Raw genomic sequence first — 24,930 nt, forward strand, 5'->3', positions numbered from 1 at the left:
CCTTTTCATAGTTTCATTTTTCGTACGCAAAGGTCTCTACCGGTAAATGCATTTTGCGACAACATGCCAATCAGCGTTGCCAGGTCATTTTTCCAAAAATCTGTATTCGGCGCAAAAAATTATCTGTACCATATCGGTATTAAAATCTCTTCAATATACACTCAGGCAAATTGAGTAGTGAAAATCATAAGGCAAATCTTATGATGCATCAAAAATCACTAAAATCACCGTTTCAGAAGATTAATATGAAAAATATACCTCTGCAGTATACATCTCATCTATCACTGTTATAGTTTTCATACGAACAACTTATGAATTCCACAGTATATGAGAGAAGTTATGTTTGTCATTGAAATTTCGCACAATGATCCTAAAAATTTCGTATGAATTTCATAAGGCGTTTTATTGGAATTCCAATTTTCGTGACTTCATAAGGCAATCTTATGATTCGCATACAATATTCTTGTGGCTAAAAACCATACGACATCATTATGAAATTCCATATATTTTTTGCCTGAGTGTAGGTACCAGTAAAGTGTCACCAAGGTCCATTAAGGTGACAAAAAAAGGTCCCACGAAAACCTTTTCTCAGTCTATTGCAACTAAAAATCAAAATCAGTATTTATCTGTATGATCCGTGAATTATCGGTATTTTGGGAGTGCATATCTGTATTGCGGTTTAGAGGTCAAATATCTGTATAAATACCGAGAAATCGGTATACCTGGCAACGTTGATGCCAATTGGCCATCTACACGCTTAAAAATGAGTAAGATCACACTCATCAACAGAAAAAGTTAAACAACTCTAATTTAGAGTATCTCCTTAGTTACTCAAATTTGAATTCTTACAATGGAAACGATGTTTGGGTAAAATCTACTCATTTACTAAGTAATACTTTTTTTTGTACATGTACATATTCAAATTTTGAGTGAAATCCTTTTTCACACATTTCAAATTTGCGTAAAAAATTCATCTTTTCTCCTACAGATGAACAGCTGAATAAAAATCCCACTAACAAAAAATGGTGCCTGCTACAATGGCCGTTCAGCCCCTGTAGCACTTCTCCTCTGTAGTGACAGCTTGTCAAACAGGCCAAAACTTGACAGGACCATTGTTAGGATTAATGTAGTGATGGACAAAACCGTTCATTTTGAAAGAACCGTTCAGAACTAGAAAGTTCAATAAAAAGAACTAGTTATTTCATCCGTTCGTTCGTTCATTCTTTGTATGTTTCTGCAAAGACTACACGAAAGCTTAGGTTTAGCGAGCAAAAACCAAAGAAAAAGGTCACGGCTGAGGTTTCGTAATGTCGCACTTTTATTAGAGAAATACCGTTCTTCAACAAAGAACTATTGATCACTCATTTGAACTGTTCGCGAATGGAATCAAACGGCTGTAAAAGGTTATTTTCAATCATAATATTGCATATTATTTAAGTTTGCGCGAGTGTACGGTTCGTCCATAGTGACATTTCATAATGTGCGTGAAAAAACATAAAATTTTCTCACATATTTTAATCGGAACTGAAAATGTTCATTGTATGAAGCAGCATATTGTGTACTGCAAAAATAACAGAGGTAGAAAATGATTTTCCTAACACGAAAATTATATTTCGCATAAACAAATGATGTTGTGATAATTTATAAATGATTTTATAAGTGGAATTTTGTTTTCCCTTGCATTTTGACAAAAAAAACATGCCATCATCATCCTCGCACACGAACACCTCTAGTTGTGAAACACGTCAGATCGTCCATTGATTTATGAAATGATACTTTCAGCAAGAGCTGTCAAATCGGTAGGAAATTTTCTAATTACTCCACCTTTTCAACGATTTCTTATGAAGACGGGAAAATTCATTTGAAAAATCATAGTAGAAGTTGAAGAAAAAGTTTCTACTCTGAGGTGGTAATGTTGATCTTAGTTCATTGTGCGAAATCTACCGTTTATTGAGAATAGAGCATTAAACTTGGTTTGATACCATTTTTCAAATGCTTGGAAATAACAAATAAAGTATCCAAAATAAATAGTACTCGATCGCTATACATTCTAGTACTCGAAAAATCAACATTACACTGGTTTCTGATTAAAAAAATGTTTAATCGTAGTTTACACTAAAAAAAGTAGTAGTAATCACTTTGAAATCGATTTTCTTCTACTACGAATGTACTTTTATTGTTGATATCTATTTGTATTCTTGAATAAACGATAAAAATGTTGCAAATCACTACTGCCGATATGAAAATTTCCGAAAGAATCCTCCTTGTCTTGGTTCCATTTTTCATTGGCAGGTGTCGCTACCGGTAAATCAGCTTTGCGACAATGTGCCAATTGCAAATGCTGTGAATTCTTAAACTGTAGCGCCTAAAATTTAGACAGCAAATTTACCCCGCATACTGATATTAGTATAACAGTCACATGTCGTTCACATCAGGCATGTCAGGTTAAATTTTCAAGCTAATTGGCATATTGTCGCAAAACTGAAATGTAGAGGCGCTGTTTGTTTAGAGATGATACTTTCAGCAAGAGCTGTCAAATCGGTAAGAAAATTTCTAATTACTCCACCTTTTCAAAGATTTCTTATGAAAACGGGTAAATTCATTTTAAAAATCATAGTAGAAGTTGAAGAAAAAGTTTTTGCTCTGAGGTGGTAATGTTGATCTTAGTTCATTGTGCCAAATCTATCGGTTATTCAGAATAGAGCATTAAACTTGGGTTGATAGCATTTTTCAAATGCCTGGAAATAACAAATAAAGTATCCAAAGTAAAATTTACTCGATCGCTATACATTCTAGTACTCGAGAAATCAACATTACACTGGTTTCTGTTTAAAAAAATGTTGATCCGAAAAAACCTAACCTTACCCAATTTCACACATTTCTGAATATTTTCCATGTTTAATCGTAGTTTACATTAAAAAAAAGTAGTAGTAATCACTTTGAAATCGATTTTCTTCTACTCCGAGTGTACTTTTATTGCTGACATCTATCTGTACTCTTGAATAAACGATAAAAATGTTGCAAATCACTACTGCCGATATGAAAATTTTCGAAAGAATCCTCCTTTTCTTGGTTCCATTTTTCATTGGCAGGTGTCGCTGTCGGTAAATCAACTTTGCGACAATGTGCCAATTTTAAGCAGTTTGTGCAATAAAACTGCCTCAATGGCAGTAGAAAAGAAAGTTTTTAGCCAGCACAAATTAAAATCATTTTAAATTTTGGTTAATTTATTATATCGTTTTTTGTTCATTTAACATTTAAAAATAAGTGAAAGTGCGGGTCAATGAATATCTGCAGCGTTCATTGGAACTCTGTTAATTTAGAGATAAATCTGCAAATTCGGGTTCGCTTGGTTTCATATACACTGATGTCTTTTTTTGTGCGGTCTTTTTTTATGCAGTTTTTTTTAAGCGACTTTTTTATGCGAGTTTTCAGAGTTATGCGGTTTTTTTTATGCGAAGTTTCAAAGTTATGCGGTTTTTAATGCGAATTTTCAGAGTTATGCGGTTTCCTTTCTGTGTTTTTTTTATGCGATGTTTCAGAGTTATGCGTTTTTTCTTATGCGAATTTTCAGAGTTATACGGTTTTTTATGTGGTACGTAAATTTGCATAAAAAAGACTACAGTGTATTGAGATTATTTGTATATATGTAGTGAGTGTAACGGACTATGCAAATAACTTTCCCGCAAGATTCTAATCATGTTTAAAATGCGAAATATAATGAAATTATTTTTCGCTTGTCTTTTGTCAGATGAAATTACAACCAACGTTGCCAGGTATACCGATTTATCGGTATTTATACAGATATTCGACCTCTACACCGCAATACAGATATGTACTCCCAAAATACCGATAATTCACGGATCGTACAGATAAATACCGATTTTTGTTGATAGCATGGATAGACAGGAGAAAAGATTGGCAACGAGAACTTTTTTTTGCTCACCAAAATTAGCTTTGGTGACATTTCCATGAACTTATGTTGACGAGATTCTGATACCGATATGATACAGATTTTTGGAAAAATGACCTGGCAACGCTGATTACAACCATCATCGTGCACGAACGACAGATTTAGATTTTCACGACTAGGTAACGCAAGAGTAGCGGATTTCTGAAAAGGTTCTTGTCTCCGCTTGGTGACAAACCAACACCCAGTCAATTTTGTCGAGCCGAATCGGTCGGTCTGGACCTTTTTATTGAGAACTCTGCTCGCTAAGCTTATATCACAGACTAACAAACAGGACACTCAAATTAGATTCATTTAACATTTTAACAGTCATTTGGAATATTTCTTCAGTTAGGGCAGTACTCGCATATGTCTTGATGGCGCCACGTTACTCTATCGAAAACATCCAGTCAATCATCTAGACTGCGTTTTTTTTCATGTACCAACAGAGTTTCAAATTTATCTGTAATGTATTGATTTGTATACGTCCATGCGGATTTTATGCATTATACCGATTTAAGGTCAAACCGCATTCGGCCGACATTTCCATCGCCGATCTTTTTTCGCTCTTCGGTTATGACTGAGCTGCCGGCGTGGGCATGTATAGGTACGCCGGACCCGACATAAAATTCATATCTTTGGCAACGATATTCCTCACCGAGCTTTTCGCACCGTAGCCACTGTGTCGGGTCCGGCGTACCTATACATGCGCACGCCTGTGCTCAGCCATAGCCGAAGAGAGAAAAAGTCAACGTCGGCGAGCTCGGATCGGCCGAATGCGGAGTGCCCTTTAATGCATATTGCCAAAACTAAATACAGAGTTGTGCCTACTTGTTATCCATCATGTGAAAATTACCAACACAATCAAAAATAGTCTGGATGACTACAAGTTCATTTTACATCGAACCCGATAATGAACTTCTTAAACATTCCGTGCGAAGAAACAAACTAAAAAAAAGAAATATTACAGCTATGTATAAATCACAAACCAATAATCGGCTTCACATGACAGTTGTCTTTGTTTATTTGCTCTTTCGACTATACACGATTATAAAGATTTTAATGAATTTTAAAGTGCTGGTCGAAAGTAGAAGTATTCGAAAATCATTTAATCGTAGCGATGTGATCCGGACGCCATCTGGCAAATTTTTGCGCCATATCAAACAATCGTGGTAATCTTAAAAAGAATCGACATTATCAGGTCGATGCCGTCAAAATAGTGAGCTATAGAGCATCGGGTAATCGTCGTGCTTTTTTTACTTCTTTACTTTTTTGCTCTATTGAGATACATTATAAATTGTAAAAAGCAGTCAATTCATTACCGATCAAACGTGTTTTTTACTAGTAGAGAACGTATACGTGTGAAGATGGTGGATGAATTTGAATCTTTTCAAATGCGGGAAGACTTTAAAAAGTATTTAAAAATACGGTTCCGATATTAATGTGCAATAAGTGGAAAATTTTCAATTTCATGAGTATTTTTCCACAAGCGATGACGAAACGAGTTGAAATTTTTTATAAAACTGACTGGTAAATACATCTAGTTGGGAGATCTTGTTAGTAAGTAGATATTTAAATCTACTATGGGACTACTAGCACAGACTAACAGACATGACAGTATGAGTAAATTCTTATAAAAATAATTTTTCGTGATGCACTAGTTCCACCTATATTGTACTGCGCGAACTATTTACTATCGGTACACCCCTTGTGTTACGTAAAAGTTTTTTTACTAGTTGGTTTCCCCTCGTTTGTCAGCACCGATCAGCTGCTTGCAGGGATGCCTGATTTCATCAAAATTTTTGAAAATGAATCGTCACAATAAATTATTGGATTACGTTGATAATATATTTAACTTTTTCGCGATGTTGGAAGGTAACCATTTATTTGACTCAACGTTGTTCATCTAGACTATTTTTTATTGTGTTGGTAGTTTTCATCCGAAATTAAGTGGCGGCAGACCAGAAGCAAGTGAATATGTATTAAATCTGTATCCTGCATGAAATTCGCATGGACGTATACAAATCAATACATTACAGGTAATTCTGCATGAATGGCAACTCTGTTGGTAAATGAAAAAAATAAACACAGTCTAGATGACAGACAGGATGTTTTTGATAGGTTAACGTGGCGCCATCATGACACATGTGAGTACTGTCCCAAATAAAGGAATATTCGAAATGACCGTTAAAATGATTGAAGAATCTAATTTGAGTGTCCTGTCTGTTAGTCTGTGCTACTAGCCCCGGTTTTCGCTTCCGAAAGCACCGATAATAGTTAAGAGAAGCTCCAAAAACGGAACTCACTTCGATTCCTCAGCAACGATTAAATTGATTTTCACAATTCATGATTCAAATTAGGTGGAGAAGGCGCAAAATTTGAAAGAAAAGTGCGTCATCCCCAATATTGACACTGTTTACAAGTTCTTAGAACGAAGTATGAATTGTCAAGTTATTTGCACTTTTATATAATAAGTACTCTATTGTTCATGGAACTTAATGTTGACAAATCTTCCATGGAGGGGCACAGGCCTGTGTCAACTCTGCATTACAATGTTTATACAACTTGATATTATATTTACCGTGTAATCAATTAAACTAGATCGCCGTTATAGTCATAGTCAACTATTCGATAAAAAAATAACTACCGAAATGTAAAATATCAACCAAAAGCTAAAATAATTTGCGAAATGGTTCACAGTGTAAATACGAATTACAGCTCAAAACATGTATGTTTTGGTCACTTTTATCATTGAAATGTCATAGGGAATGTCGCGATAAAAATGAAGTGAATGTTATTTTTGTGAAGGTAAGTCGATTTCTATAGACGCACCATTTTTTCTGCTCTTGTTACCTGGTAACGTAACGAAACAAGAGAGACAAAAAATCGGCTCAGCAAGGCTACCAAACAAGCGGTAGCTTTATTGGATTTTATGTGATGTAGTCAAACCGAAAATATCAAAACTTTCTTAGCCACCCGGCCACATCGACAGTCATTTTGGACATTTGCGAGAGAGCATGGAAGCATGGAGGGAAATGCAATACGCAGAGCGAGCCACGTGGTTATACGCGACCTACTGGCCTCAGTCGTTAAACCATCAGTTCTGTTACAGACTTAAGTTGTAATCAAAAATATTTGATATCATTTGTTATTTGACTTGTTTATTCGCAGATTTTGTGATAAGTATACCCATATAATATTTGAAAATCTAAATTTTTATTTCTATATTTTTCAATCCTTTCCATTAATTCGAGTCATGTTTATCAATGATGATTTGTATGGATCGAAGAACAACGTTGAAAAAAATTGCCTCCCGAGTATGGCAAACTGCGCACAAACAAATAAAAAATTCACTTGTTGGTTTAATTTAGTGCCGATTTTTATTTTTCAATGGAAATCAATGTCACAGTCAGTTCTTTGGGATAAATTTGCTAGCTTTGAAATGACACGAATTGTTAGATCTTCTTGATGTTTCACAACGGGTGGCATTCATCTCGAATGAGAAAGATCCGTTAAATAATTTTGTGTATAGTTTCATTCACTTTACGATTATGGCATTTCACAGAGCTTTCGAATGCTAGTTCCATTTTGGAAATTTTACCCACCGGTACTACGAATATCCACTATGAATAGCAATCAATTGTCAAAAAATATTGCCTTATTTAGTTCAACTCACAAGAAGAAAATTAAGAACACAGTTTAATCTTTTTTACTCGTTCAGTTGAACGAGACTGATATGTCGCTCACTAAGTCACGACCATCTAATTCTACTGAAAATGTTAGCATAGATTTTTTATGTTGTAACGTTATGCGCAACAGGAGATGTCTACATTCATAAACTTACCACTTTTCCAGAAAGCAATTTATCTTTGACTCTACGAATACCCCAATTATATTCCTTCAAATAATAATTACAACATACATGAATTGATTTAATTGATGAATACTACTGTTCATTCTATGAATTCTTTAAACTATACAAACTAAGTTACTTTTAATTTTGGTGTTTAATTTTGACACAATATCAGCACGAATTTTATTAAAAAATTATCCTCTCCGACCAATTTTGGTAGTTTATTTCAGTGGCTTAAAATTTACCTAACGGACAATAATTTATAAAGCCACTTCTCAAAAAATCAAATCACTACTAAAAGTGATAACTAAATTGCTATCACCTCCATTTTGACATGAAGGTGATTAAATCGTGGTGACTATCACCTTACGTAATGCCAACATTTGATAGTGATGTTAGCCTTTCAGCAGTGGTGACAGAACTTGGTGATTATCACCTTACATGATTCCAAATTTTCAAAAGTGATAATCACCTTACATGATTCCACCCCAGTAGTATATGCAAATAATATGTTCATACTTTTGATAGTCTACATAGTCTTATTACATTGGTAAAATAATACATTGAATATTGAATATAAAATAAAGCATGTATTTTTTATAAAGTACCTAACCTAATCCATATGGTAAAATTTAATGTGAAAAACTTGGAACCGCGCATATATTTGAAGGCTCACCAGAAAAAAAACTTTATCATTATCATTTGATTGCAAATCACCTTCACATTCTAAAGGAAGATTGTTGTAAATCGGTAAAACTGTTTTTAATATATTCGTATGGATGATTCGCAACATTGGACTGACGAATTTAAACCACTGCATTTCGGCTATTCGTCTGTAAACACGAAAGACTTTTCATTCGTACGAATGATGTTCGAATTCACGTATTGTTCGAAACTAAACTGGCAGACATTCTAGCGTTTTACATATGGGTAATCCAGGGAATTTGAGTGATCTCATCATGGCTTAGCATTTATTCGAAAAAGTTTACTGTTATTTAAAAATCACGTGACAAAAGAGTCGCGTTAACATTCATTCGAGTAAAAACAAGAATAATTTATTCGTATTCGTTCGAAAGTATCCGTTTGTCGTATGGTCGATACGGACATAAACAAGAATGAGGGTGATATAAAGCTACCACTTGAGTAGATTTAAAGCTTTATTACTGCGTAGCTCTTCAATTTGAACTTTATATTATTTAACTACTTGGTAGTGCAATTTAACCAAGAATGTATATCCCAAAATAATGTTGACTTGTTTGATTTTTCTTACCGACGACCATGAATTACCACCGAGTCAACGTGCGCCTGCAATCCTCATCAGCATTTTTTTCTATTTTTCACTCGGCACTCGTAGTGAAACCTAATGCCCCGTTTACATTTCTGCTGGCTGCCAGCATGCTGGTGTCAGTGTACTGCCCTCTTAGGAACAAAACGTTCAACGGTGGTCCTTCGTTGGTCTAATACTTTGGATCATTGGACCACAGTTGAACGTTTTTTCCTAAGAGGGCAGTACACTGACACCAGCATGCTGGCAGCCAGCAGAAGTGTAAACGGGGCATAAACGAAATTTATAACTATTATGAAAAAAGTGGCTCCTAATGGTTGCCAAACCGAAAACAAAACCCAAAATTTTTCACCTCCTTTTGTTTGGATATAACCCAACGTTTCTAGGCTGCTAGGACAGGGACAGTTTCTTTGAACTTGTGCGTGACCAAGCCTCTCCAGAACAGAATGATCGGACTCGACTTAAGAAATAAATATCGTGACTTAATTTTTACAATCTTAGTTTTTATTTCAACTAACTCCATAGTGTTTCCATGAAATTCCATGAACCGCTAAAAGCACGGTACACGAAGGGTTAATAGATAAAAATGTTTTCAAACAGACGAGAGAAAAAAAAACACTTGCTACTACACAAATTGAGAGAGAAATCTATTACATTCATCAAGTTGCTAAAAAAAACTCAATTTAGTGCGTGTGTGATTAATTCAATAGATTTGTATCTGTAATCAATCGACACGATTGAGAGAGAAAACGCAAAGAGAAAATATTTTCCAGACTGTTTAGCGTTTATTTGTTGAAAAAATATTTGTTTACTTGTCACTGCGATTAACTTCTCCATTTCCTAAGCAATTTTAACGCTTTGTTTTGTGTATTTTGTTGTGAGTACACACTTACGTCTTACGATTTTTCAGCTAAGATTACATTTTTTGTTTTTTTTTCTTCATACACATTTAATTAACTTAAAAGTATGCTTTTTGTTTTTTTTTCGAGTTTTAAAATTTTTCTTATTTCTCCTGCGTTAATATTACATGGCCTTCCTTAAAAAAATAAAGGGGATGTATGTATCTTCATGTGAAATGTATTACAAGAAAACAAACGTCGGGAGATGCTGCCTATTTTTTGTTATTCAATTTCAGTTATTTTTGAGCCAGACGATATCACCATTTCGAAAGCATTCCGAAAGTCTGATGATCGTGTTTCATCTGCTTTTTGTATGAATTTGAATTGTGCTGATCTAGATTATGTACCTGATGAGAATTTTGTATCTGATGACTCAGTTTTAGTCCGATCCTGCTGCTGCTGTTCTTGAGAAGTAAGGCCCCGAACATGTATACAATAAATTAAAAATAATCGTTTTTTTTTACGTTTTTTTACTGTTGTCAGTTTTTTTTTTGTTTATTTTACTTTAGGGTGATTAGTTCAGTCGCTTTCTTCGCCGGACTCATCGTCGTCATCATCGGAGTCCTTCTTTTTGCTCTTCTTTGGCGCAGCCTTCTTTGCACCCTTGCTCTTTTTCTTTCCGGCGTCCTTGCTACCACCATTTCGCTCGAACTCCTGAACAAGTTTGTTGTACTCATCCTTCTGCTTAGCGGCCTTGTTCTCCCATTCCTATGCACGGAAAAAAATTAAAATTAAATATTTAGATGACAACCGAATTAAACAAAAAATAAGACAAATTGAGCTTGCGAAGATTTTTCAAAGTTGAAAAAAATTTCATTTGAAACTTCGGTTTAGGCATTGTATTTTGCTGCTATAGCAAAAAATGTTTTGCAAATAGCATTAAATTTACATCGGGCTATATTGAACTGCTGAGTTTTATATATTCCATATTAAACCTGCTAACGCTCTGATCATTCCAAGACGAAATGAAAAATGAAATCGGAAGCGGAAAAGTGTTTCAAATAACTGAAAATAGTACTTACGCTCTTGTCCTTCATTGCTCTCCACAGCTCACCGCCCTTCTTGGCGATCTCCGTCACCTTGATGCCGGGATTCTCCTTCTTGATCTGTTCGCGGGCAGAGTTCAGCCACAACATGTAGGCAGACAGAGGACGCTTTGGTTTTTCGGCCATTGTGCTGTTTGTTAGGTGTTTACACAGAGTTGTCGATACGAAAGTAGGATCTGCAGGAGCAAAACGAAATCGAATACTGAATTAGAATATTGATGAAATTTTCGATGGGAACGCTTTCAAGTTCTATATCTGCGACTAAATAGTTTTCATCTATACCTAACGAGCCCTGGCCCTGGCTTCTGCCGAAGTCAAAAACAGATATATTATTTTTTAGAAGGTCTTAGACATGTGTTACACAAATTACGAGACAGTAAACGTAATGAAATGTAATACAATATCAGTTCCAGTGGAAAAGTTTAGTGTCTGTTAAAACCCCGGGTTGTCATATGTTCGAGCCCCGAACTGGAAGGATTCATAGTGTCAGTAGGATCGTAGTGATAGCCATGTAATGATTCTGTACGCTAAAAATCGGATGCGAAGCCTGTTGAAACAGAAAGGCCAAATTTTACAAAACATTCCTTTTTGTCTGATAAAAACACCCGTAAAAGGCACACCGAGAATTAGGTACATAAGCCATCTTCAGTAACATTATTTTTTAATCTTTGTGCCCCTCCCGAAAAGAAATCCTGGGTACGGGCCTGCTAACGAAGAAAACAGATTGGAAAAAGGCTGACAAATGAAACAACAGATACGTTGATGATTTTGCGAAAAGATAGCGCAGGGGCGTTATTCGAGTACGTATTTTCCTATTTGTGGTAGTCGTTCAACCAATTGAGTAGCGCATTACAGGTTCAATTCATCTGGATACTGATTTTGAAATTTTTTGGTTTGTCTATTTCACTGCCTTTGAAGTACACCAGCTTTTTCAACTACACAATGATCTCAGTAGAAGTGTAGTAGCAGCTTTGACGATTGTAATCTCAACCACAATATTGAAGGACGAAATTATGTTGTCTTGTTTTTCAGTTTGTAAGTTCTTTCGCCACGATCTTGATGTTGAGTTCTTAAAAATTCAACTTCAAGGCCAATACAGTAGACGAAGTTATAAAATGGTCAACAACAGATTGTTACTGATGAACAGATTTTGTAAAAATGAAAATATCAATTTCTGAATGTCAAAACCAAGCATAAAGGTGCTCATAGGTGTCGTAACCAAAGTATGTATGTATTATCACAGTGTGGCTCTACTTCATTTATTTGAAACAAAATAGATCTTGAATTAGCTCTAATTGATGGCCACTTTAAACGAAACAAATTTTTGAGGGATTTCTAGGGTAATTGATGCACTAATATTCCATTCATACTAGTGATGGGTACAACCGTTCATTTTTTAAAAAACCGTTCAGCCATTCTAGTACTTCTCCTATGTAGTGACAGCTTGCCAGACACGCCAAAACATCACAGGACCATTGTAAGGATTGATGTAGTGATGGGCAAAACCGTTCATTTTGAAAGAACCGTTCAGAACTAGAAAGCTCAATCAAAAGAACTAGTTCTTTCGTTCGTTCTTTGTATGTTTTGCAAAGACTACACGAGAGCTTAGGTTTAGCGAGCAAAAAAAACAAAGAAAAAGGCCACTCGAATAAGGTTTCGTAATGTCGCACTTTTATTAGAGAAATACCGTTCTTCAACAAAAAAAAAAAACATTTGATCAATCATTCAAACCGTTCGCAAACGGATTGCTCACTTCTAACTCACACTCTATTCTCAACCAACATCCAAAAAGCAGTAATTTCAAAAATCAAACCACAACCATTAATGTTTCCCACAAATATGAAACTGCTATTTCAGGTTAGACCAAACTTTAAATTCGTTTGAAAAGTATGGTGTTCAACGCAAATAGATTATCGATTTCGCGCCTTATCGTCTAACTGCTGCAATTAAAATCGAGCAGTTCAGAACAAGCCTGATATTGGCATGAACAAACGGGTGTGAATTTAACGGAAAACTGCTAACCAGTATTCTAAATCAAATTATGAAAAATGCGCTTAAACTAACATTAACATTAAAGATGATTTAAGCTCTATTTCTCTCTATAGGCGCGATTATTGCAACTACAGAATCATTCACAATAAATTATTTTTTGGGTTGTTCTGATCTTTTCAACTTCACCAAGAATCGTCACAGAACCAACGCCGGTGCCCTGTGCAGCCCCCGAGAACGTTTTCGGTTCAGAATGAAATAACCCGTCCGAAACGCTAGACATTACAACCATTATATGATTGCTAAACCATAGGGTTGAAAACGAAGAGTTTAAGCTTTATATGGAAACGACAAAAACCGCTCATTGTCATTAGATTCTTGATAATCCCCCTTCCATTTCAGAACATGCCGCTGCAGGCATCACTAGGTGACAAACGCTGTCCGTTACATGATCAATTTTTTATTTTTCCTTCTTCCGTCGTGCAATAACATGCTGACGCGCGTGCTTTCAAGCTTGCTTCTCATAGCCGTTGTTTCATACACAAAATGGACGACCAAATTTGTATGAAGCAAGCGCGCGTTTTCATCCTTTCAATTCAATTCACTGTCTGAAGCAAGAGGGTCACCTCTGATATACGCTCAACGCCTACCACTACCAGTGGCGTTATTATACTCTTCTTTCTTCAACAGCCATATCCGGGAAAAGGACGCTCGATGTACGCCTGCTGCTGAAGGCAAAATCGATTTTTAACGATGTAAAAAATACGGTTTAAATCCGTTCCAATTCCTAACACAATTAGTACAGTACTATCGTGTGTACTTGTTTCAATAGTAAACTCAACAATTGACAAACAGTTGCCGGTTATAAAAACGTAAACACCACCAACACAAACGAATTAAAAACGCACCTTTTTCTACAAACAGTAGAGAAAGCTTCTAACACTAACACCAATTTACCACGGGACTTGTACTATTTTTCTTGTTGGCCGGAAAACCCGAGGAGCAATTATCAAAACACAACCGACTGGATCGACGAATGAAGCTACGACTGAATGCTCAGTGCGAATCGAGTCCACCGGTCGACTGGTAGTTGAATCGCTTAGGTAAATTTTACATCAATTCCTTCTCACACAGCCTTCGGTCGTATGCGGTTTACGTGAAAGCTCTCCCTCCGTCACACACACCAGCACGGTAAGCCGCATGTGTACGGATGAATATCTAGCAAAAGTGGCCGGTTGTGTGACAGTGTGGAATGAATTTTTCGCCAGTATCCCAACCGACCGGAGGCGTCAGTAGCCATTTGAGCGGCGAACTAACGTTGAACTCGTGAGCCCTCCTCGTGTGTGCTTGAGTCGAAGTGCTTGAATTATTATTTGAGAAGCGGGAAATGTTATTTTTTCAAACTAACAACAGAAAATAGGTAGCAATCGTATGAAATATGATTCAGTCAACACAAAAGAAAGCTAAGCTTGGGTTGCTATAGGCTTTTAACGCTAATTAATCTTTAAACGAGAGAAAACCCACATATTCAAGCAAAAATGAAAAACTCAAACTGTGACGATAGAACATTTAAATGAAGGTCGAGATATACTCCATCAGATAGACCACATAGCCAGCCAACTTTTGTAGTACCTACAGCCGATTAGTAATATGTAAAATAAGAAAAAATGTGAAAAATCAATCGCTATCGGGTCTTTTTTCATAACCGCCATTCTGCCAACGCTATCATCATGTAGCGGCAAAATTATACCAGTGCAGCTCAATTCAAAAAGTCGCCACTCCTGCGTACGAACGAGACACAGCCAGATCTTTCGGCTGGTTGGTAGCCTCATTCAAAAGTGCTTTTCAACTTTTCTCGATGGGTTTGGACCGCTTCTCCGGGTAGTCAGAGGAGAAGCATCGACCGAGAAGCGATTTTCTTCATGCATTTTGTACGTATAGTAAAATGCGACGATGCGAAAGGCATCCAAGCGCGCTTTTCTCGCACCGTGATGCTTCTGAATTTACAATCAGGATATCAACTTGGTGAATGATGGGATGAATGTTAGAGTTCATTTAGTTCATAAATCGATGGATTGTACAATATGAAACTTTTTTGATCCATTTCAACGTTATTCGTATTTTTAATGTACTAACCAACGGTCTTAAGTGTTCTAAAAATATAGGTACAAAAACTGTCATTAAGCATCAGTATCAGTTTAAATTTCATACTTGATTGTCTCTGTTTGTTTAGTTTATGAAAAGGAAAGCTGAAATCCAAGCAAAAATATCTTTTCGATAAAATACAAATGATGTTATATTTGAAAACCAGTTGCATTTTTTTTTAAATAGAACTATACAGCATCATAAACTTTTCAGTCAGCGGATCTGTTAAGGCTATTCAACCGTGCTTCCTGAAAATTCAAATCAGACGCTCTAAGTAGAAACAAAAAAGTTGAATCGCAGTAGACAACATATTCAATTGTTCCAATTCAGATCTTATAAGACAATGCAGTATTTTATTGATACACGCAGAGAAATTGATCTTGTTTAAAATAACAAAGCAGTCAGTAAATTTTTCAATATGATTTCTGTTAATTTCAAGCTGGAATATGATTGTTTTGAAGCAATTTCTCCCTTCTACATCAACAATTACATCTGTTTGATTTGAAGCAAAATGCTGATCCTGGCTAATGAAAAAATGATTTGTTTCGGCTGATTTTATTGTTGAAATAAATTTACTCTTTTTTTAAATGTCAACAAAACTTGACTTGATGTTATTGGTAATGTATTTGTTGGTTCAATCATGTTTTACATTTATAACAAGAATAAAAATCGAAATGAAATTAGTTTCATGGATGACCTTGAACATTAGTTTGATAGAAATCTTTTAAATATCTTACAGACAAACAAAAATGTATGATTTTACCAAACAAAAACTTATGTTGAAATACTAATCACTTCAGGTTTATATCTTATCATTTATTTTAACTAAAAAGTTTAGAAGTTTTTGAGAAAAATCAAATATCTAGTTTTGTAGATTCAAGCAACATTTGCTACATCAAACAAATTTGCTTTTGTCACTATTTCAAAATAGATCATTGCGTAAATTCAAATTTTTGTTACTTCTACAATATGTTTCTCTTTCATAATATGGAGAAGATCATGAAGCAACATTACAGTAAAAATAGCATTAAAATGCACAAAAATCGTAAATCATATAGTCTAGTATTCTCAAGCCAACGCATTGAACTTATGCTTTTCTCACTTGGACTAATGGATTCAGGACGCGTGGGATAAATCAAGCGGCTTCTACTACGGACATGTGTACCGTTACTCTATCAGTATGTCAATCAATTGGTTGTTCCAGTATAACCGGAGAACATGTGTCAGGTCCTTTGCGCTACCCCGTATATAATTTCAAGATTCCAAACCAAAACACAAGCAGACATTTATTTATGCGTGGAGGTAGCAAGAAATCGCTTGTAAAAAAAACAGACAAGTCGTTTATTATAAACTTAAATCGATCCGTTGTTCCAAGCACAAGCGCCATTCCAACCGAAAACAGCTAACATAAAATGAACACCCCAAAATCTCTTGAACATCATCCATTCATTTCGCATTCGTGAATGTGCGACGACGGGTTTCCTGTTGTTGAATATGTGCTTGCGATATCAGACGACCCACCCCACGCATACAGTCAGAGTTCCCTTCATCGGTGAACTCGTGATGTAAGAGCCAGGTCCTTTATGTGTGAGCGTGCACACGTAATGAATGAAATTCGGTTGCCACCATACTCATCGGTCGCGTACAAGGAGACCGCTGACTGCTTCGAACAAAATTTTTTACTATATGGCTACCGAAGAACAGTATTCATCTTTTTGCGAAGGAAATTTATTTTGGCGCGAAATGGGTCAAACTCCGAAAATTTCCTCCGGAGACCCTGGAACAATGGTACCAATCGATAGGGCTCGAAAAATTAGGACGATCGTGGAATACGGTTCTCGAATCCAAGCTAGTTGGTTGAAGAAATTTATTTTTTAAATTTCACCCCTTGTAATTTGTTCGATGGCTAGTACTAGAGTGGCAGACATTTGTTCGCAGGTCGAGCCATTTTGCTTTTAGGTGATTTTTTTTGTTCGGCCGAAAATAGAAGTGGCTCTCGAATAGTATCCCAGCTCGTAGTAGAGGGTTATTAAAACGCCCTGGTCAAGTTCCCAAATCGGTTGAACCGTATTTCCATCAAAAAAATACATTTTCCGAGTGCGGCTCGGCTGCGAACAAATCTCTATGGCGGCCATAGAAGAAATTTGTTCGGGGACCCACGCTAACAAACCACTCGGAAATGGCCATTTTACCCTTGAAAATCGTGCCAGATTTTTGGAACTAGCGCAGAAAAAACCCTTTGAAAGATGTGGCCGCAGGACCTAGAATGTGAAAATCGACTTACCGGAGCAAGTTCCTAGAGAATTTCACTGTTCAAAACTCACTAATTTATGATCACTTTTTTCCTATGGAGGAACACTTCGAACAGAACTGCTTACTCAGGCTAGTATGAACAGAAGAGAAGCTCGAACGAGGCAATGGAATTGGATTGGCCTGGCTTGTACTGGGCAGGTTATTCGACTCGTTACGGCCCTCACACGCACACATTCGAAACCGATAAGCTTTTTGTGCGTGGCGCGTTTGTTTTCCCTTGCTTCATGCCGGGGAGGTTCATCGTTCAGAAATATTTCCGTATATGTATTGAACCAGTCAATGAACATATCAGAGTGTATATTCCATATGTTGATGTGTAAGTGCTCGATTGAATGAATGTGATATATTGAAGCGTCAAGAAATTGACAGCTGCTGTCAGAGAAGCGCGCCGTGTTGATGCTTTTCATTCAAATGCGAGGGATATTATTGTTTATGGGAATATAGTCCAGATGTAATATATTGCACCAACTCGATCTAATTTCAAACGAGAATCCTCCAGACTCTTTCCAGAGTTGTAAATAAACAGCATCATAGTTCTTTTCAGGTATATTTCCTCCTGGAGCTAGAATGAGAATTGTTTCGGCAAGCATTTCGATACTAATAGTTTTAACGGCAAAAGTAAACGAAAATAATTTATGTGCATTAATTGAATTGGATTGATCTGTTATGCATGTTTTCGTTAGTTGCTTTTTGTGGTTAAAACATCTAATAGTATTCAATAAAACGAAAACAATATCAACCCAACACGGAAGTTTGCTTAGGATGCCATTTCGTGTTTGGCTTTTACACCGAGATTTAGATCTACATATATTGATATTCATATATTTCATATCGTAATATTCGCACAATTTTCAGCAGAACTATAAACATATGACACTTTGTACAAAATTCGACCCTTCAACATTTTTGCATTTGCATTTTGAATCGAAACACGCCGACCCGCCGTACTTTTTTATTTGGCTCAAATATTGCATATAGGCATACTTCATAATCAAACAGGGAAATATGCATAATTACAAGGATGCAAAAAAGCTGTTGAAATTCATAATAAATACTTATGATATTGCGCTACAAGTTTCGCATATGGAAATCATATCTTATGATCTTCAGAAAAAATTGTCATCGACTTACCTATGGATTTCATAAATCATACCTACGAAGTTTGTGAGGTAGACTTTTGATTAATGTAGAAGTGTAGATATGAATGTAATAAGTTATTTACATATTTCATAACCCCTATTTATGAGATTCCTTACTACTTTCTAATGATTTTAATGACGATTGCTACTGATTTCTATATATATATATATATATATATATATATATATATATATATATATATATATATATATATATATATATATATATATATATATATATATATATATATATATATATATATATATATATATATATATATATATATATATATATATATATATATATATATACATAACTAAAAAACTTTATTTTATAGTACAGAATTTATTCTTTACATTGTTTATTAGTTAAAACGTGCTTAATCCACCTAGCAGTGAGATGATACCTTTTTTTTATCAATCCGCATGTGTTTTTTGCATGAATATTCTTCGGTGTTTCAGTTTTCATGACATTATTCTAATGTCCGTCGTTTTAAGTGGCAATTTGACATTTTAATCACACTTTACTCTGTAATGTCGAAACTGCAAATCGGATCGAATTTGAATCTAAAAGTGTTCGATTAAACATTCCATGATATGTCGAAGTAATTTCCATTTTAGAGTTTTGGATAATTTAAGGTACTTCCAGAGCCGGTATTCAGGAACCAGTATAACCCAAACCGATTCGTATGGCCATATGACGAATAAATTGCAATATTTTTGAGTCCAACTTTAAAGCTTTTCGGGATTGTCATCTTCTATATCGCTTTGAATTTTAAAAATTCATCATCCTACAATTCCAGAATCGGAAATAAGAATTGGATAAAATTGGATTTATTTTAATTTGAACTTTTGTTTCTGAAATTCGATTTGGCTTTTTTTTGAAAAGACGATTGAGCTTTGAGAAACGATTCAATACTGGAACCGGAATTAGAAATTTGGTGTAGCCGAAGTCAGACAAATTCACCTGAGTATAGTTTACATTTGTTTCAAAATGTTTGAAAATCAATGTAGACATCTTTGAGGAATCGTAGTGCGAATTATATTTTTGGGTGCCTTCCGAAACGAAAACTGAATACAATAAAAAATGAAATAAGTTTATTTAGTTATCCACTATCCAAATCTACTAACCCGATTAATTTATGTGAAATAGACATTTTTATACTAATCACCCTGTATCTCCGAAACCGGAAGTTGGATCTGACTGAAAAACATAATGTTTTATAGAATACTTTTCATCTGAATCTTAGATGATGGTTATATTTCATTTGAATCTTAGAACGGTTTAGCCATCTACTTGAAAAACGAGTTACATAGTTTTAATTTCGTTTCACATAACATCCTGTAGTTCCGGAACCAGAGGTCGGAACCAAACATAATTCAGGAACCTTGTTTGGGAGTATACGACTTTTCATATGAATCTGAGTTTGTAGAAAACGGTTGAGTCACACACGCATTTGCTGATCTCGACGAACTGATTCGAATGGTATATGGGTGTTATGTTCTTCCAGCATTTATAGGTGTAAGTAGTTTAAATCAATATAATAATGGAATTGCTTTCAACTCTAAAATTCTGTCATCATCTGGTTTACATTTGGCATATTCGAACGATTATGTTGCCAAAAACGAACAGTGCTAAAATCGGTCCGGGGCAAAATATCATGCTGTACACAGTCTTTTGGGTACTTAGAAACAAATGTATGTGACAGTCTAAAAAAACGTGTTTTATGTTGCTCCCAAGCATTTCTTTGCCAGACAGCGCTCAAAACTTCTACTGCTGGAGTAGGGGAAAAAGTCGCTTACACAAAAATTTCGATATCTCCGTTAAAAATGAACGGATTTTAACAATCTATGGCTTGTTGGATAGGTATTACCGTGCGGAATCTAAGTCTGAAAATATATTCTGTTTTCAAGGTCAATTGTGACAGATACTGTCAAAAAACTGAAAATTTTGACATAAAACTTTGTATAACTTAGAAAGTAAACATCCGATCTCAAAACCATTCAATAGCGTTCAGGGTGACGGGGAGACCTTTCATTTGCGACTAGTTTGATCAAAATCGGTCTAGCCATCTCTGAGATCTCGACCTCTTAGTTGACAACACACATACAGGCACACACACACACATACACACACGGACATTTGCTTAGTTCGTCGAGATGAATCGATTGGTATATAACATTCGGAAAATTTTTCTAAAGTTTGAGCGAATTCAATACCTATTTTTTATAGTTATAAAAAAAGGTAAAAAGCACCTACCTACTACAAAAAATTTTCATTTGGTCTGAATAGATAACGATTTCCTATTTCTACATACACTGAAGTCTTTTTTATGCGAGTTTAGGTACCGCATAAAAAAAACCGCAAAACTCTGAAAATTCGCATGAAAACCGCATAACTGTGAAACTTCGCATAAAAAAACCCGCATTACTCTGAAATTTTACATAAGAAAACCGCATAACTCTGAATATTCACATAAAAAATCGCATAACTCTAAAACTTCGCATAAAAAAAAAAACCGCATAAATCTGAAAATTCGCATAAAAAACCGCATTAAAAATACCTTAGTGTATTTCATACAATGCGTGCATTTTATAGAAAACTATCCAGTTCCAAAGGATATAATCATGTGAAAACGAGTCCGGATTAACAAGAGCTTCCGATCAAATTATTTGTATTTGCTGTAACTATCATGAAATAAAATAATGAATAAAGACCTATATACTGAGGTCTTTTCTTATGCGGTATTTTTTTATGCGGTTTTTTACGCGACTTTTTTTATGCGAATTTTCAGAGTTATGCGTTTTTTTTTTATGCGAAGTTTCAGAGTTATGCGGTTTTTTTTATGCGAATTTTCAGAGTTATGCGGTTTACCCTTCTGCGGTCTTTTTTTATGCGAAGTTTCAGAGTTATGCGGTTTTTTTTATGCGAAGTTTCAGAGTTATGCGATTTTTTTTATGCGAATTTTCAGAGTTATGCGGTTTTTTATGCGGTACGTAAATTCGCATAAAAAAAGACTTCAGTGTATGTCTTTTCCTCCAATCCGCAATCTAATTCCAAAAAAATCCTGAAAGAACAGAATATTTTGAAACCAACAAATTTATTTCTTCATTTCCACAGGCGATCAATTCTATCAATTATAATTGAGAATTTTGAAAAAGTGTTTTGCACGCTCCATATGATGTGCTTTGCATAAAGTTTTGAAGTAAAATTTGCTCATTTAAAAGAACGGAGTCTTCGTTTTCCTTTTTTATGGTTCGACTGTTTTTATAAGGAATAATTATATGACATTTTCACAAGGTAGACTGTTATAAAAATCATAAATTGTGTTTTAAGGAATGCACATGTCATTGATATGAACTTCATAAGTCATGCTTATGAAGTTCATATGAACTGCTGAAAGCAAAAATCGGATAAGTGCAACTTAGTTTGGAAAACTTGTATTTTTGAATGCAAAAATCGGATAAAAATATTGAGAGCAAAAACCGGACCTGGATTTTGCAATGCAAGTATCGTTTAAAAACATATTTTCTGCAAGAACCGGACAAAATAATTTTGAATGCAAAAACCGGACAAAAACTTAACCGGTTCTTCCAAAACAAAGAACTTCGAATGCAAAAACCGGATAAATACATTTGTTTTGGAAGAACAGGGCTAAGTTTTTGTCCGGTTTTTGCATTCAAAGTTATTTTGTCCGGTTCTTGCAGAAAAGATATTTTCAAACGATTCTTGCATTGCAAAATCCATGTCCGGTTTTTGCTCTCAATGTTTTTATCCGATTTTAGCATTCAAAAATACTTAAACGGATTTTCCAAACTCAGTTGCACTTAACCGATTTTTGCTTTCAGCCGTTCATATGTGTGCTTACTGAATGCATAAGTCTTCAATGAAATCGAAATTGTGCTGATTCATAAGTCACAACTTATGGAATTATAAATTATTTTTTCGATGATATAGTTCAAAATTTTGATTCTAGTCTTACTTTTGAGAAGGACCTAAGCAAATCTAAAGCAAAGATGTATTAAAATATCATGAAACGTCGAGATCTGGCGTTTTTTCGAAAAATTTTGTTTTGAAAAGAAACGATTCTTTTTTTTATGCCAGATGTTATAGAAATGATTGAAACGTCAAGATCTGGTGTTATCACGAAAGAAAATTTTTGAAACTCTCAAAGAGTCGACTAAAACCGATTTTTGCCTTTCTCTATAGAAAGGTATTAGAATTGATGGAAAAACCGACTTTCGAACGGAGCCTAAAAGACCCATAGCGTTATATACCATTCGACTCAGTTCGACGAGATCGGAAAATGTCTTTGTGTGTGTGGATGTGTGTGCACTTTTCAAAAATATTTTTTCCGTTCAATTTTCTAAGAGATGGCTGAACCGATTTTGACAAACTTAGCTACTGTTCGAAAGCTACTGCCAGGTCATTGGTCAAGTTCAAAGATCAAATGACTGTGACTTCTGGTTCCGGAGATATGATATTATATGTGACGTAACCAACAAAACGTAAAAATTACAGTGTTGTCAACATTTCCCATATAAATAGTCTACTGTTGCGTACACTGTATGTTATGTTGTGTTAGCTTAATGAAAAAAAAAATTTTCTAGTTCTCCATTTCCGGTAACCGATCCTCCAGTTATGACAATGAACGGTTCAAAGACCAGCCGAAACATTTCATTTGTGCTTGAACAGGATTATGACTGTGGTCTGCGATCTGCCACTGGCTAGTGCTCCCAAAAATTAAGACAAAACGACGTATTGTCTCGCTGTTGGGCGCCGTACTGTCACGATATTTTCGACGAATGGTTAACACAACTGACCGACTATGTTTAATAACTCTTTCGGAGTGTTTTTGGGGTGTATGTCAATACTTGGTTGAAATTTAACTGGATAAATTGTTTTTCACCCGTAATAATGAAATTCTGTATGGACACTAAAAATCATTTTGGCTATAATGAAAACACTTTGCATTCATTCATAGAACAAATTGCTCTTCGAACTGGCAATGCCGATGGTTTCACTATCCTTCAATGAACATTGCACCTGCACTCCCGTTTTCTGCATTCTTACCAAAGACATCTTTTGACAAATAGTACATGTCCGAATGACAACCCCTATTCTGTATTTCGATCGAATGTTAAAATTTGCATTCTGTATTTCGATTGAGTGATGACATTGTATTAAAAATTCGAACTCGATCGAGATACAGAATGCAATATTCCGATTCGATCGATATTCAGAATGGAAGTGAACGTATATCGATGTCCTTTGACGTATAGCTTGCCTTCAACGATTCATTTCCTTGGTTACTGTAAGTATCTCATCATCTTCAGCGCGGACTTTATGGAACGGATCATCTCGATCGTGGATTTCTTAAAATTCATTGACTGATCGCACCCATAAGATTTCTTACTGATTGTATACAATCCGGAAACTAGATCAATTTATTTATCTATTAGATCTTTTGCAATCTGAGTCAGACCAGAGCGAATTTTCGCCTTGGTACAAGCAGATTTCTTGAATTCAACCTCTGCATAAAGGTAGCATTTTCCAAGAAACTTAACGATCGAACTTTGTCGACAACTGGCTCACCATGTCAAGTCAAGTAAGTGCATCTGCATTTTTCAATTGTGGACCTAGTTCATCAAAATTACGAAAATTATCCGACAGTAACGACCTAGACCTAGAGTACCCGATAGAAGAATCAGGTTTGAAATTGACTTAAATTTCATATCATTAACGTTGAAAATAGGTTCGAAGCTGGCTTCTAACAAACGGTTCGGTTCGAAAGCAGTTAGGGTGAAAAATGGGTTAAGCTTGGTATAAAGTGAAAACGACATAAGAATTATCATTAGGACCACATTGTGTCTGTTGATTGATTGTAAAACACATTAATACATCCTGAGTTCAATTAAAAACTAAACGAACGGTCTCGGTATGGTCTGACTAAGTTCAACCTCTTCCGAAACCCATGGAATTTATTTCTGCATCTACATTCTAAAACAAAATGCGGGAACTGGAACTGAATACTCAACTTGGACCTGTATAGACTTAAATTGTGTGCTTATAGTGCACGGGTTGAATCGTACTGCCAACTGCACAGGCTAGAATAAATGAAACGTATCAAATTTTTACTTTGTATAGCTAGCTTGTAGATGAAACACTACATCAAAACCGTCGTCCGAGCCTAAGAAGTAGTAAAGTAAGACATGATATATACACGAAACATCCATGACGAATCGTATCGAAAAATTAAACACAAACACTTGAAAAATGAGACTTTCGAAGTTGAAAACAATTAAACAATG

At 35.3% G+C, this 24,930-nt stretch overlaps 1 protein-coding gene across 3 annotated transcripts; it reads right to left on the minus strand.

The window, feature by feature from the left end:
• Positions 1–9,569: 9,569 nt before the first annotated feature.
• Positions 9,570–17,609, minus strand: LOC131436387 (mobility group protein 1A-like). 3 transcript variants are annotated; one of them, XM_058605091.1, is made up of 3 exons: positions 17,451–17,609; positions 11,009–11,208; positions 9,570–10,694 (listed from the first exon to the last, which is right to left on the minus strand). In XM_058605091.1, exons 2-3 carry the CDS (start codon positions 11,156–11,158, stop codon positions 10,506–10,508), a joined length of 339 nt encoding a protein of 112 aa, XP_058461074.1. In that variant the 5' UTR covers positions 11,159–11,208; positions 17,451–17,609; the 3' UTR covers positions 9,570–10,505. The 3 variants fall into 3 exon arrangements, with proteins under 3 accessions (XP_058461074.1, XP_058461073.1, XP_058461075.1); XM_058605090.1 differs by lacking the exon at positions 17,451–17,609 and adding an exon at positions 13,930–14,082; XM_058605092.1 differs by lacking the exon at positions 17,451–17,609 and adding an exon at positions 13,979–14,077.
• Between the last annotated feature and the right edge of the window lie 7,321 nt (positions 17,610–24,930).

The sequence above is a fragment of the Malaya genurostris genome, chromosome 3, assembly GCF_030247185.1.
Source record: "Malaya genurostris strain Urasoe2022 chromosome 3, Malgen_1.1, whole genome shotgun sequence".
In the NCBI taxonomy this organism is placed as follows: Eukaryota; Metazoa; Arthropoda; class Insecta; order Diptera; family Culicidae; genus Malaya; species Malaya genurostris.

Bases quoted from the DNA above. Each gene is read 5' to 3' on its own strand.
- LOC131436387 (XM_058605091.1), bottom strand. From the start codon at position 11,158: ATGGCCGAAAAACCAAAGCGTCCTCTGTCTGCCTACATGTTGTGGCTG. The intron at 10,695-11,008 runs GTAAGTACTATT...TTCCGTGCATAG, and splicing joins GAGCAATGAAGGACAAGAGC to GAATGGGAGAACAAGGCCGC.